This window comes from Orussus abietinus, unplaced genomic scaffold, assembly GCF_000612105.2.
Source record: "Orussus abietinus isolate OABI.00-Male unplaced genomic scaffold, Oabi_2.0 scaffold525, whole genome shotgun sequence".
In the NCBI taxonomy this organism is placed as follows: domain Eukaryota; kingdom Metazoa; phylum Arthropoda; class Insecta; order Hymenoptera; family Orussidae; genus Orussus; species Orussus abietinus.
Window position 1 is genome coordinate 1 of NW_019394667.1, and position 15,558 is coordinate 15,558.

The 15,558-nt window shown below is 42.2% G+C and overlaps 1 protein-coding gene across 2 annotated transcripts in view; it reads left to right on the forward strand.

Annotated features, from left to right (window-relative positions):
* Positions 1–8,680: 8,680 nt before the first annotated feature.
* LOC105703809 (CCAAT/enhancer-binding protein gamma) overlaps positions 8,681–15,558 on the forward strand; it is a gene marked incomplete at its 5' end in the record, with an annotated part of 30,109 nt that continues 23,231 nt past the window's right edge. For both annotated transcript variants that reach the window (XM_012432497.1, XM_012432498.2), the window contains 1 exon segment: positions 8,681–8,788. In XM_012432497.1, the coding sequence (XP_012287920.1) occupies positions 8,681–8,788 (108 nt within the window).

Consider the following 15,558-nt stretch of genomic DNA (forward strand, 5'->3'; position numbering starts at 1 on the left):
GATTCGTAATTTCTCGCCCTTTGATTCGCCGGGGTCAAGGCCGTGATCATTTCCTCCAATCGGGGTGACTCATATCAACGTTACATTAATTTGATCGCGATGTCTTAATTCGCGACCTCGTGACCCTGCCCGTGTTGTGTGCGCGCGAGGCTCTTCTCTCGACGCGCCGAGCAAGCGGTTGTTTTTGTATCCCCCGCGAACCGGTTATCGCGTTAACTCCCGTCGCGGGGACAAGATTCGATTCGTCTTACATAGGTGTCGCGTCGCGTACCTCCGACACGTCACAATATATAAATTTGGCACGAAACTCTACCGAGTTTCTTAATCATCTCAGAGGTTGATTTGCAGTGGGTAAAATCGTCTAATACGGTGTATTGGGATTTTGATTTTTACAAAGCTAAGTACTTAATGGACGGTTTGATGAAATGAAAGGTGTCATTATTCTGACGAATAGGAGTTGGTATATGTTGGTACAATTGAAAGGATCTTTCAGTTACTAAAGAATTTTCTATTACAAAAATCAGTCCGTTTTTTATGTAATAAACCTGGAGGTTAATATGGCTTAGAAATTCATGTACATTTTCATTATCTAGTACACACGGGTAAGTTGCTTCGGGTGGCAACAATCTCACAGTCTTTTTTTAATCCGTCGATATATTGAGTCGGTGTAATTATCTTGGGATGTAAAGTGCCTTATTTCGTGAATAACACTGCGCAGGGTCGATAATTCTCGATCGACTTCATTGGTTATAAGGGTTAGAAAAGATAGGTGCAGTTTGACATTCTCCCTAGTCTCTAGATCGTTTATCCTACGGCCAATGTCCTTATTGTATTCTTCTAATGTTAAAATGTTCTTGCTAAATATCCTTTCGCTTTTATGCACGTTGGTTATGGTTTCATTAAAGTTACTAATCGTGGTTTGAACTATCTGTACCTGAGATAATCCGTTAATTCGTATTCGTCGACATTTTGTCGGTCTATGGAGGCGTTATAATACTCAGCGTCATTGGCATCTAAATTATTCGTGATGGTTTTAAAAATAGTGCCGATTGCATTAAACCATCCTCTTTTAACACGATTGTGTCCTAACAAATCTTTTAGGTTTGATCTTTTGTTTTCATTTCGGGAATTAATGAGCGAATATTTCTAACGGTGTTTGACAGCTTTAATTCCCTGAATTTATTGAAGTCTTGACAATAAGTTCTTGTTTTTTCGAAATTAGCATCTACTAGCTGTATCTTGTCGTTTATATGTGATGAGCTTCCATGTAGTACCGTAAAAGTTAAGCGGTTGTAGGCTGTCATAATAGATTCTCGGCGAGTGGTCGATTTTAATAACCTGGTAAGACTCGGCGTTGATCGCCACAATGTACCTGTAACAAATGTGTCATTCGTTACTTCGCTTCGATGAATTTGCATGTGTTAAACGATCTGTGTGCACCACGGTTCTCGTTTTCTTAATCTGTATGGTGACGTTTACTAGAGAATTGACTTCCACTATGTGATAAGGACCTGTATAATTGGGTGTTAAATTCTTTGAGCCGGTGAATTGTTCTACCCTTAAGTATACTTTATCTCCTATCTTCTATTTTACAGTACTAGTTTGTTTATCATAATATTCCTTGTTCTTTTGTTTGGAGACAATCAAATGGTTTCGCAGGATTTTTGAAATTTTAGGGCTAGGTCGCTTACGATGTCATCATAAGTATATTTAAATTCTGGTGACTTCCAACGCGGTCGGGGTCTCTGGTTTTTCTCCAAAAACTAGCTCGTAAGGGGTATAATTAGTGGAAGTATGTTCCGTGGTATTGTACGAATACATGGCAGTGGTAACCATTCATCACAATCTGTTTGACTTGGTTTTATATAATGTTTTAAATAATCCCCAAGAGTGGCATGGCTTCTTTCGAGAGATCCGTTAGTTTGTGGATGATACTCGGTGGTCTGAATTTGTCCGATTTTAAATAATTTAACGGTTTCCTTTAATAAGATAGACGTAAAATCACTACTTTGGTCGGTTAAAATGAATTCAGGGATTCTGAACTTGCAAATAAATTCGCGATGAAACTTTTTAGCAATCGTGGCGGCTCCGTGATTCGGAACTGGGTAGGCTTGAGAAAATTTCGTTAGGTCGTCCTGAACAGTTAAAATATACTTATTTCCATTTTCTGTAAAGGGTAGGGGACCGACCACATTTGAACTTTTGAAGGTCGTACCTATTCCGGGAAAACTAACCGAGCTTTGCTTATTTTTTATTAGCCCTCTATGGGCCGAATTTCTGATTTAAATATAAAAAAAATTGAGAGAACGAAAAATCAACAATTATAAACCTATATATGCAGATGAAAAAAAAAAGGTCTCAATTCATTTTACGTGTATAACTGGACTAATCACCAACCCCGTGTATATCTGGATCACTGGAAAAAGGGGCCAGCATGCATCGGTATTGATGCTACAGGAAGCTTAGTGGACAAAATAAAAGGATGCAGTAATGGTCAATCCGGTCTAGCATTTTTATATAATAGCATTTTGACATTTTAAGTAACATCGACAATAGTAGGATAATCACAGCTACCTGTACGCAATGTAACGGCTCATATACTGTGACAACAAATGACGATTCGAATTAAAGAGGGACGGTTCCGGGCCCTCAGCGTCCGGACGATCACTCGTTACCTTCACCCGATCGTCCAAGCGGAGCCGTTCGAGCCACTCTAGAAATTCCACCAGGAACGAGATCAAAAGTAAGGTTCCAGGCCTCCCCGGATGCCAAAAGATACTACGCAGTACTCGACAATCTCAAGATTTCAAACGAGTACAAACATTACTCGAAATACTGGGCTGGAATGGTCTCTCCGCCTCGACGATAGTTACGGCGCGGCCGGCTAATTCAGGGCATACGCGCCAAGGCTCAGAGAGGGCGGGGTAAGACAAAACTGCAGGGAAAGGAAAATTTAAACGAGAATCGGGGAGCTCAAGCCGGAAGATGGGAGAATTCAATCAATAAAATAACGATAGCCAATCGAGGAAAGAAAATCCACAATTTTATTCTAATAAAGAAAACAGAAATAAAGAAAAATTATCAGTTTGACAAATTTTAATCATGGACCAGAGAAAAATACAGCTGGGACGGAGTTCGCTGCAAGGCCGTCTCAGCGAGGAGGCCACGCTAAAAAATCACTCAAGATACAATTAAAGAAATCCAATCGGCTCAGACATAGGTTGGATAAATCTCAAAATGGATCACAAAGAAAAATAAGTTTCGCCGCTTTCATGGACCAGTATCCGTGACAATTACACAAACTCAAAAATAAGCTCCTAGATGATTTGATTCAAATTCAAGCTACGGTAATCGAATTCTCATGAAAAATTACATTACGCAAAATTCTCGGAATCGCAATACAATTCGAACTTGATTATCTCATAACTACGCGAAGTTTAAATTCTTACACAATATTATTCAAGAAAATCCGACTCGAAATTGACTACGTAGAATAACCTCTATGCTAAATCAAGACATTTGCTCGAATGCTAAATTAACACAAAAGTATTGCCAAAGGAAAGATAATAGGGCTCTCCCGAAGAGAAAACAATGGTCGCGAACGCGGGCGACCGCGTGGTCTGCACACAGTTTCTCCGCCTCCAAAACCGACGGAAAGACAATTAGACAATCCTACTCAGAAACTGGCCCTAAAGAACAGACTAAATTAACGCATCAGCAAAACTATCCCGCCGAAGACCAAAACCATTCATAGATCTCTGCGCGAGAAATGAACTAAATTTTCGCGACCAGACAATTTACCATTCGAAATACTACTACGCGCCTTTATCTAAAACTACGCGACAGAAAATTTCGGGACAACGCAAAAGAGAAAATGAGTTCGCTTCCCCGTCGCTCGAGGAGCCCTACGGCCTCCCTGGAGACCAAACGAAAACACGGCTCTCTCTCAGTCTCTCACCAGAGAAGAAAGGCCCTACCAGGAAATCGCCCGCGCGAGAAATTGGAGGATTGCCGACGCGATACTGTTCTGGCCCAAAGAACTCGAAAAGGGCTCGGATTCTACCAAAGTACCGACAAGACGGGTTCCTCGAGACAGACTGGGTACTTATTTTACACAAAAAATTCCGCTTCCGCTCTCCGGTCCCTCGGCCAAAGTCCCTCGCTGAGTCGGAAAGTCTTAGAACTCTGCTGAAGTTCGGGAGAGAATCGAGACAACGCACTAACAATAAGTTAAGGAAAACTGCTTGGACGGTGAGGCGATCTGCTCGCTCCGGCGGTTGAAGGCAGATAAGGATGGAGCTCTCCGTGTGTTGCTCCTTGTAGGGTATCGGCTGAGACCCCACAGAATCCTAATCCGCGTCGCCAATTGGTCGGGAGAATCGGCCCGTGCCCTGCGCGCGCCGAGCCGCCGGTGATGCCATTGCGGCCGTTGCGATCGGTGGCCCGTCGGAGCCCGTCGCGGTCTGGGTTCTTGTGGCAGCCGAAATTTTCTACTCCGGGGGATCCTGGCTCACCCAGGGCAGATCATCCGACAAGCCCCAGGTACTCCAACAAGGGCGTGGTCGGACTCCTGGCCCGCAGGTTGTTGCTCCTTCCCGGAGCACGGCACCCACGTTTTGTCCGGTCGGTGGCAGTCAGGGTCTTCTCTGGAGCCCCTGTCTCCTGGTCCGGTTCCTGATCGGGTAGTCCTGGATGCTCTGCGTGCGGCTGTGCTCGAGCCGCTACAGCCCGTCTACGGCTCGCCCCCGCAAGGCAAGGCCACCAGGGTCAGTTGCACGGTCGGCTTGATCCTCCAAGTCATCCCGACGGACTGGCCGTGGCACCTTGATCGGTGCGTTCAATCTTGCATCTCTGTGCGCCGCGGCTTCCTCGGCGTCTTTTCTCTTGACGCCAGGGCGACGAGCGACCGCAAGCGCGCGACCACCGCAAGGTTGGGGCTGTTTACACGCAGGCTTGAGCCCCGGTAAGCCTGCCGAAATTTACGAGCTCTTGAACATTTGACCGAATACTCTGTGAAATATTGCGGTGAATGCCCAAGAATGCGCATTAACAATATCGACTAAACATGCATGTTTCACAGAGAATTGAGAAGAAATTGTATACAATATAATAATTTGTACTGAAACAAAAGACGCCGAAAAATTAAATAATTAAATGTCATGATTTTCCTCCCCTCGGGTCGGTGACCGCCGGACCTGGGATCCTTTATGGCTCTAAAAATGAGTAAAATAGCAAAATTGGAGGAGTCGTGACGTGGCCCAAATTCTACCACATCACAATACATTTAAAAAAACATTTCTTTGTGAGTACTAAAAAAACATGTCAATTAATAATGGCAGATGAAACTACAGTTTACAGCTCCTAGAACTATTTGCGATGTTATACTAACAAAACAATTTAATAGAACATTAGTTAATTTTACTAAGTTTACTCCTCAGTGTAACAATTAAATTTAATTACAACGCATTAAAATATTCCGTTCTAGTAATTTCGTATACTTTGGTATATTGTATGATTACTATAACTATATAAATATTGTTAAAGTTTCAGTAGGCATAAATATTTTTTATCGTTCTAGTGAAAAAACTATTTATTCGCCGCAACTAAAAACATTTCATTGATGTCGTTTTTCACTTAAGTAAATGGCATGGTTTTCTAGTAACTATAACTAAACATTTTTTTTTCTGTGTAAGGGGAGTCTCAGGGTACTTCAAATTTTTTTTTCATATAAAAGTAAAATTACATCTTTCAACGCTATTTAATTACTGTAATTAAAATGAATGTTGAATAATTTATACAAAATATTTCAACGAGTTCAGTACTTAGCAAAGGAGTATATCTTAAATTCAAATAACATTTTGTTTAATGATTTTCTTGCATATAAACGAGAAAATTAATAGATACGATGGAACATACTTATACCAAATAGAACTACCGCTTTGATTAACTTTGATTCTAATTACGTTTTGAAGAAGTCATTGTGTATTACTCGCTATAATCTTGCGGACTGTCCATAATTTTGTTTATGGGAAATTCAAAGATTATAAAGCTCCTATGTATCAACCTCTTACTAAGACGTGGCTGCAGGTTTTTAAAGAGAAAACTGTCTCCTCGCAAAAACACCTTTCGTGTAAAAAAAAAAATTGCGCCAAATACGTTCTACTGTAAAAAGATCTACCCCTATTTTACAAAATCGTACCCGTGTACTTAATAGCGAGCAATCGCACAAAACAATGAAATAAGTTACTTTTGCCAATTACGTATCTTGGTGTTACATGGAAAATAAAATTCTATAGAACCATACCCTTAAAGTATTAATTGTGCACATGTAAGTAACGAACCATTGTAGCTAAATACGTATATTATGTTATATTGAAAACAAAATCTATCTTAAGAGTTTGCGATGGATAACCTTTTTGGGGTTCACTTTTGGCGGTTTATGATTCAGGGCCGCCGAAGAGGTTGCACAATTCCAGCAGTGATCAGGTACCTTGTACCTCACCCTCGCACATTATCTGAGCCCATTTACTTTAATACCTAGCCCAATTATTTTAATACCTAAATTACTCAAAATGCTTGGTGTGTGCCAGATACCTTAAGATAATGAATTCCCCTACGCGAGCTTCGTCTAAGTGGGTTCCAGGTCTCTCCGCAAGAGCGGGCTTGGAAGGTGAGGGCAAAGGGCGCGAAGTTGCTCATCCCGAGCTCGTTTCCGAACGAACCTTTATTTCCTCGGAAACTCAAAATTTAACCGTAGGATTCTCGGATCTTCGGGTGCGAAGTGCCAGCTAGCTCATTAATAAGTCACTCTGAGTGGCAACGGAGAAGAGCGTGATAAGTTCAATGTGAATTCTACTACGGACGGTAAAGGCCCGATTTTCTGCGTTATGGTTGCCTTGACCAGGAAAAGGTTTCTCAAAATAATTTAAGAAAATACAAAATTTAAGGGGATCACCCGTTCTCAGTTTTATTAAAACAAAAGAAATAAATTCGAATTTGAAATTAAGTTCGGATCACAAGATCCAATCATAGTTAACAATCATATGGTAACAATTAATTACACCGCATTTTCTGATTGATATTTCCCGACCGCTTCGGGTGAAAGCTCGCTCGTAGATGCACAAAAGGGACTCGTGAATCACTAAATAATTTGCCGATAAAAATATAAGAAATATTCGGCCGATGAAAGTTATGCCGTTTGGAACATTTACATTTCAGGTTAAAAATTCAGAACAAGAATTAATTACACACTTAAAGCGCATTAAACCAGAGAAATAAACCTCGAGGAGAGAAACACGACTCAGATAGTTTTGTGATAAAATCTTTATCGATTTATTATTATTGATGTTGTTGTTGTTGTTTGTTGGTGTAATAATAACAACAATAATAATGATGATAACAACAACAACGATGGCGACGATGACGATGATGATGATAATAATATAAATGTTAATATACTCTCTGGATTCTCAAATTTCGGAGTCCGTCTCCAGCGGGTGAGCGGCATAAACGCGTTCGTAAGAACGAGATTAAAGTGCTATTTTGAATATTAACAAGCCGTTTCCGCCAAAGCCCTGTTTTTTTCCCGCTCACCCGTTTTGAAGCCCTACAAAATGAAAATTATATTCCATTTTGGATAGAATGTTATATTGATCTCGAGCAAGTACTTAAGATAAAAAAATATTAATGGTGAATTTGAAAAAATGTGGTAAATCCCAATTTGAAATAGTATGTCAATGTGTTATATTGTGAATATTTAAGCTATTATTCCAAATAATTCTACCATTCAAAAGTATTTTAAATAATATTGTAGAGAATCACACCTTGAAACAGTATTTCAAATATTATTTCAGAGAATTATATTTTGAAGTAATATTTGAAATTGTGTTTCAATACATATTATTTTTTAAATAATTTTTAAAATATATTTTTTATTTCAAATAAAATTTTACACAGCCCTGCCTATAAGAATGATTTTCAAATGTCTAGCCGACCTTGTGTGTGACGGTATTTTCATGGAAAAAATGTTATGTCACGTAGTATATCATTAAAAGGATTGTTAGGAATTTGAGAAATTTAATTATGAACATTTTGATATTACAATTTAATAATTGTATGCTATTTGACTTTAAACATGTATTTAAGAAATAATCAACTCTTCTTAAAATTACTTTCAGTAAAGAATGTTTCCCCTGGATTCTTGACCTATATGGAATTATCAGAATTTTTAAAACTCTCTGAGTAATGTGCAGAAAATATTTCATTGAATAAGTTTAATTCAAATTGATCCATTATAAGTGTATGAAACAAGGAACTTATTTTTGAACGGAACTGAGGGATGATTTGATCTCCTTCAAATCAATTAGAGCAGCTATAAACGAATAGGAAGAAAATAGGAAACGGACAGTTAAAAAACATTTTTCATCAGTAGCATCTCGCTCAAACCGATCCCCTAAACTGATTAACATATCGATTTTGTCACAAAAATGTATTTGGTACAAAACGCTACCGAGTTTCTTGCTTATTGTTACTAATGCAATACGGAGCCAACGTGCATTCATTTCATAATCTGCAAATAACCGAATTTGTTAACATTTATAGTATGACGAAAATGCACTTCATTTGAACTACTGGGTATATTCTTAATTCATTTATATAGACTTGTTTTCTTTGTTCATAGATGGCACCAAAAAATAAAAGTTCCAATTCTGCAAATAAAAAGAAAATACAGCTTTCGGAAGAAGAAGACGACGAAGACTATAGGAGGCGTCGCGATAGAAATAATCAGGTAATTATACTTGCTTATCGTCATACAAGAATAAATTAAGTTTATTATACAGATTCTGGCTGCATTTTCAAGGCACAATTCTCGGGGGTACAAATTGTATGAAGCGAACTGATTTTAATTAAGAATGAATAACCGTTTATTGGGTTGAATCGTTCATCTGTTTCAGTACAGAAATTAAAAGAATATCTTTAAGGCTTGGCGAAGAAACAACTAATTTTCGGTTAGAATGGATTCTGGAATCTATTCTGCTTGTAATTCGATATACATTGCGACGCGTTTTCCTGCCTCAGGTTTGCGATCTGCCAAGTGGGGAGGGGATAGGGGTCTGCTAGGTCGTCCGGCGCTCCGCGGGGTCGGTCGACGGGAGGTCGCTTTACGGCCGCAGGGCCGTTTTAACTTTATCAGGGCGTCGGGCGCGAGAAGTGAGCCGTGGTACGCGGTTCCCGGCGAGGGGGCGGGATCTACACTGCGGAACGCGAGAGTGCCCGATCTCCGGCCATTCAGCCCCGCGAAAGTCGTCCTGACTTTTCACGGGACGGTACAGGCGGGAGGTTAGCCGTCCGGGCTAAAAGCAAAATGGACCGGGTGGTCGGAACGTCCGAAAAACTGGACACCAAATTCCGGGAAACGGCGCGGTAGCTGTTTATTCACCAACTAACGGATACAATCGATAATTAGAACTAACAGAGACACTCGATAACAGACTTCGGGATCCTGCCGGCACAAGAACTTGAAATGGGAGCCATGTGGCCCCGACGAGGACTGGTTGCGGCGTAGACCCTCCAGAGCACCACGCTCTGCTGGACTCTGTGCGGTCCTCGGCCCGTCAACTTCGACTCGGGGAGCGGCAAGTACCACGCAAAGCCGCGGGATCACTGACACGTCACAACAGTAACGTCCGAGAGCTACCCTCCCCGCAGAGGAGGTCTCCGGTATCGCGGGACTGCAGGACTAATACAATTCTGACACGCTTCACCGGCCGTCGGTCGCGAGGCGCACAGTAAGATCGAAAATGGAGGGAGTGGCACGCGTCGAGAAGGGTTTCGGCAATAAATCGAACATTAATATCGCCAAAACGGATTCTATTTGACTTCAGCTTGGGTTTGCTCACCCAATTTTTCAGGAACGGGCGGCAACGGGGTAGGGCTTTCCCTTCGGCAACGGAATTTTTTACCCGGGACACGGAAGACGTAATAGCACCGGTGACACTCGGAGCATCCAGGACAATAAGCTCCGAGGGTCGGCAGGATCGCCCGAATTGCGGGAAACCCTCTCCCGAATTCCTCCGGCGACTGCGAGATCGCATAGGCGATAGGCAATTAACTAGGCCCACGCTAGATGTCGAGAAGGGTCTCGCGGCGCGCCGATTAAAGATCAACGCTCCGCTGAAAGCCGCCAATTGCCTGATAAATGGGAGCGCCTTCCTCAAAAATCGCCTTGACACGACACGGTAACCGAAGGCCCACACGGGACTGCGCGCGGTAGGTCTGCCGGCCGACCGATTACTTAAACAATCCGCCGCTACTTACACTTACTGATTATTTCTGGAGGCCCCGAGCATCGCTGACCGATGCTGGAAGGAGAATTAATGAATAATTTGGTACTTGCTCTTCCCGTTCCGCCCCGATTTGTGCCGGCAGTCCTACCACGTCACAACATACAGGTGACTATCGAAACAGTTGGGACGTATGCACTCGCCACAAAAATGCTAAGCGCTTAGCATGGGTTACATAAGGACATTGGAATATTCCTAGCAAACAGATTCACTTTGTCTGCACGTCAACTTGAGATCATTTATAAACCTAATAATGTCATGAAATGATTAAATCTAACGTCCATTTTACATACTTCATTAGGCAAAATGCCACAGTTCAATGACGTCACATGATCTCGTTTTCGTGACCCCTGTGAAGTTGGCGTCTCATAGATTAGCGTCTCACTGTTCAATAACAGTTCTAGCAATGTTCACGATGCTTCTACAGTTCCCAATAAGATTAAGAAATAGTTCCGCTCACTACCCCAAAAATCGTACTTTGAAGAAATGAGTCGTTAACTTTACACATCACATCACATCTCACGAACGTAGCTATAAATTTAGAAATATTCGGTGAGTTTCCTGCTCGAAAATACGTTAGTACAATAGTTTCGAATAGTTCATCCGAAAATCGGTACCCCGCACATGTTGAAAAAATTGTATTTACATAAACGAAAACAGTAACAAACTATAGCGCCCCAATGTAAAATGGACTATCGTATTTCAATAGAATATTATCATCGTGGAAGAATTTAATAATTCGTTTTCTATCCCTTCTTTAAAAAAACTTAAATCCTCATCCTGAAGGTCATTTCGATTTTCATTAATAAACGTGTATATATGTTTTTTTTTGCTTATACTCAATCTCAGAGTTTCCAATTCGTTACAAATGGATCGAGAAACTACTTCAGACGGTGGTAGAGGATATCCGATATTGTGTTGACGGTGCAAAACCCACCAAATCCACAGCTGAATAAAACCTACGTTATTGTATAAGCGAATTGCATGCAAGAACGGAGCCGAAAAACAAACAAGGCAGTGAAATGCTGATCGACAATGCTGATCTGGATAGCAATCAATACTCTGAATCCGTTCTATCTATCGGCCTTCTCTGAATGTCGTATTTCGAAAGAGACAAATCTTTCGCCTCTTTGTTTGTTTTCCGGGCATCTTCTTGTATGTAATACACCTACATAATAACGTAAGTATTTCTCAGTTGTTGATTTGACGGGGTTTGCACCGTCGACAATGTGGGGCATCCTCTTCCACCGTCTGATGCAATTTATCAATCCATTTGTAAGAAAATGGAAACTCTGGGACCGAATTTAAGCAAAAAACATATATACACGATTACTAATGAAAATCGAAATGGGCTTCGTGATGAGGTTTTAAAGGTATTTGGCAGTACAGGAACGATAGAAGACGAATCTTTAAATTCTTCTGTTAGTAACCAATGCGATACAACCGTTCAATTGAAATAAGATGATTCCAAGTCAACATTTGACAGAAGACTTAAGGTGATATAAAAGGGTCGGCTTATACATATTGCGATGGGAATTTCTTATCCCTAGTCGGCAAACAGTCATACGTCCAGGGATATAGTACGAGACAGGGGTCGAGCCCGATCATCGGCCCTTCCGGGAGCCCGATTTATTTAGGGCGCCAGGTGCGCAAGCGCACCTCGGGATCCCGGTACCCGGTAGCGCGAGCACGCCGACTTGGTCCGACGACGGGAACTTCCCCTGGGCGTATCCGACCGGCTACCCAGTCCCGCGAGGACCTTAGGCCCTTCGCGGCACGGCAGAGCTGGGGGGTTCGTACTCCGGGAAGCGCGAGCGAGGAGAAGTCTGATTCGGGATTCGATAATCAGGGTAGGGTAAAGTAACGAGAAACAAAACTGCGATAGATCCTCCCTTCGGGAGATTTATTTCGCCTGAGCCCTACACGGTAGCGTGTTACAAAATCGGCGGAACGTTACGCCAAGTTGATACGGAAAAAACTTAAACGGGGAAATCGAAACTTAACGGGACCAATGGAAAAAATTAGAGCGCGCGATTACAGAAACGAACTCCCCGGTGGGAATTCGTACAGGGTACAACACCCTAGCGGACGGACCTTTACTGTGCCCCCAGGACCCCGATAAGAGCCCGGTGCCTTCGGTAATTGCGCAAAAGGGATTCGGTGCCGGCCCGCGATACGGCCCTACATCTCCCACTCACTCCGACCTGCTCACTGGCAGCCTAAAACGAAATTCCTATCCAATTACGGAAATACGCGACAAGACGGTACGGGGCGCGATACATTCGAGCGGGTGGGAGTTTCCGCCCGTCGGAAAATTACATTAAAAACCCGACGCGCTTTCCGCGGCTCGGAAACGGTACTTCGATAAAGGCGAAAGTTCTCCCAAAACATTCGGGAGGCACGCACGGAAATAAAGACCTCCCAGTTACATTCGGCCGTTTAGACGCGTAATGGCGGCGATCGCGGCGCGGTATCGGCTCACGGTTCGGGAAAGATAGCGGTCAAAGAGGCCCCCTGGGCAGGCTCGGGCTCACCGGTAAGATGTCCGCTAAGGCCGGGACACTCGGCGGAATAATTCCGACACATGCGCCGTAAGATCCTACATTCCGGCTTCGGTGTCCTGGTGGGCCTAGTGTAACTTCTTACAGGGCCCCGATCTGCCATCTCGCTTAGTTTAAATAGGTCACTAGGCCGCCTAATTAGGGCGGCCGCCGACTGATGGCAGCAGGACCTCCGAATTCGGGGGCTCCGCGCGCTGTCCGTGAGCCTGTGCAAATTCTTTCCGCGTGCACGGTGCGCCTGGCGCACCGTGAAGCCTATCGCAAATTTTACATTATTAGGAAACCAATAATAATTATATAATTGCCAGAGGGACTCCTCCCCGCTCCGGTCTTAATATTCCTTGTGACGAGCAACGATTTTTGCTACGTCACACCACATATAAAGTATGGGGTTTATTAATTATATATCTTCAGTAAAATAAATTATATATCTTCAATAAGCACTAACTTTGTTCGATGCAAACATTCGGACAAGCGTCTCCAAACAGATTTGGCATTTTTCTGTGATTGTTATTCTTGAGGAATTTCGTAAGAAACAAATGATAAAAAGAAAATACTGATGTTACATTCCAGGAAAAGATACTCGATGTGAAATAACTTTAATCGCTAGTCATATATCCAATACACGGTATCTTATGCAGAGCGTCTAAAGTCGCCTGTCATGTCAATTGCATTTTATGAAGAGCAACTGTAGTCGCCCGTAGTATGTCAGTGGCATTTTATGCAGAGCGACTATAGTCGCCCGTAGTAGCGAAAGGGTTAACTAACGCCTTAAGCGCTCCTCGCGGAAGGCGCGAGAGTTGGCGGTGAAGCCGCCTTTCTCAGTGATTGCGACGCCGCGGTGCGGGCGCCGCTGGAAACAGCGGCGAAGCCACCACTGCCCCCCAAATTGACCCACCATCTGGGCGTTTATTATGTATTTTTGGCGAGGCGCTCACTTCTCGCACTGTCATCTCACGGGGGTTTATTCGCCGAATTACGTATTCGCTATATGAAAGAACAAGATCACTAGCACTTCCGGTCTAGTAATATTGCTAAATAATGGTACATATCTTGTATATTGAAAACTGTTGAGAGGTATTGGGTTATAGGCAGGAAAAGCGGGAAGATGGAAATCCGTTAAAAGTAAAGAAAAGGACTCGAGTCTATCTATATTTTTTAAATATGTATTACATTCATATTTACATGTACTGTAATTAGAAGTTCAACAATATAATTTTCTTATGATGTCATATAAACATGAATTATTTAACAGTTTTCAATGTTTAATAATGTAACATAACCTCGCAATAATAAAAACTAACCTGTACATATTAGTCAATTCTCTTTCTTCTAACGAAAATGGGATGTGTTTGAAAACCTGGCACTGCATACTGCTCGCTTGCGCGGCGTTACCGCTCGGCTACGCACTAGTTGCGAGGACAGCTAACTCCACTATCTTATATTCTACGAATCACATTCCTTTGAATCCAAGGGGTAATTTACCCTTCGAATGTATCGGATGGTACCTGATCGTATTCGTTTATTAATTTTAATCATTAAAGTCCTTTAAGTCCAAGAAAGTCGTACAAAGCTAGTTTTAAAACGAAATTATACATCATTTTATTAAAGGGTTGTTACAACCCTTAGAATTCGTTTTTCGAAAAAAACCAAAATATGCTTTTTTTGTATTGTTCTGGTCTATGAATTAACCAAGTTTCATTTGGATAGAGCAATTACTGCTCGCGTAAAGGGTAAAAGAAGTATTAAAAGGGGTGGCTCACCCCTTAAAAATGAATATTTTCGAAAAATTCCAAATGTATGTTTCATAATTCTTCATTCCCTACATTTTGACGGTTGTTCCATGAAAATCGATCGAGTGCTTCTATATGAAACAGCAAACTCACCCCCTTTCACGGCCAACTTTGAAGCCTGATTTCACCCCCTAAAAGTGTTTATCCGTCGATAAAAAACAAAACGGGTCCCTTAGATTTTAGTCCTCTATAACATATTTAAAAATGAACAAAATCGGAGGGGGACACCTCAGGTACCTTTCTTGTTAGTCAGGCCGACTCAGGACTTCCTTTCGCAAGCGTATGTCAAAATCGCGTGCTAATTAACCGAATTCCATGGCTACCTTTTGGTTTACTGGGTTATGACTATTTCGTAAACGGTGCCTACGTAACATCTCCCCTCTTAGATGAAACATCATCTGACGGATGGTGCTTTCAAGGGTGTTAACCTAGAGCTGCTATTTTACTCGATCAACCGTGTGGGTTTTTAATGGTAAGTGTGCCAGATGTTGCGAGAATGGGAATTTCTCCTCTTTTAATTTCTGTGGGGATGAGTGTGATCTGAGACGGTTAATCGGGTATCACAGGGTTTGACAGAACCAGACGGGTGAGCTAAAGTGCCGTGTCTATGTTACTGATCGGTAAGATGGCCATGACTATTCGTCGGAGGTGTTGACAGAGGAATTGGGTTCAAGATGAAATGACTGCGTGGAGAGATGCCTTTTGTGAACGCGAGGGGTTCTCTCGGTGATTGATGGCATACGGCGCGGTGACCTTGGCAACTGACATCGTCGGTAAAAACAGGTACGCGAGTCCTGCGAGGACGATAAAAAGCGTGGAAATTGAAATTCCTACCGGAAGGTAGGTTGTGAGCTGGCGGTG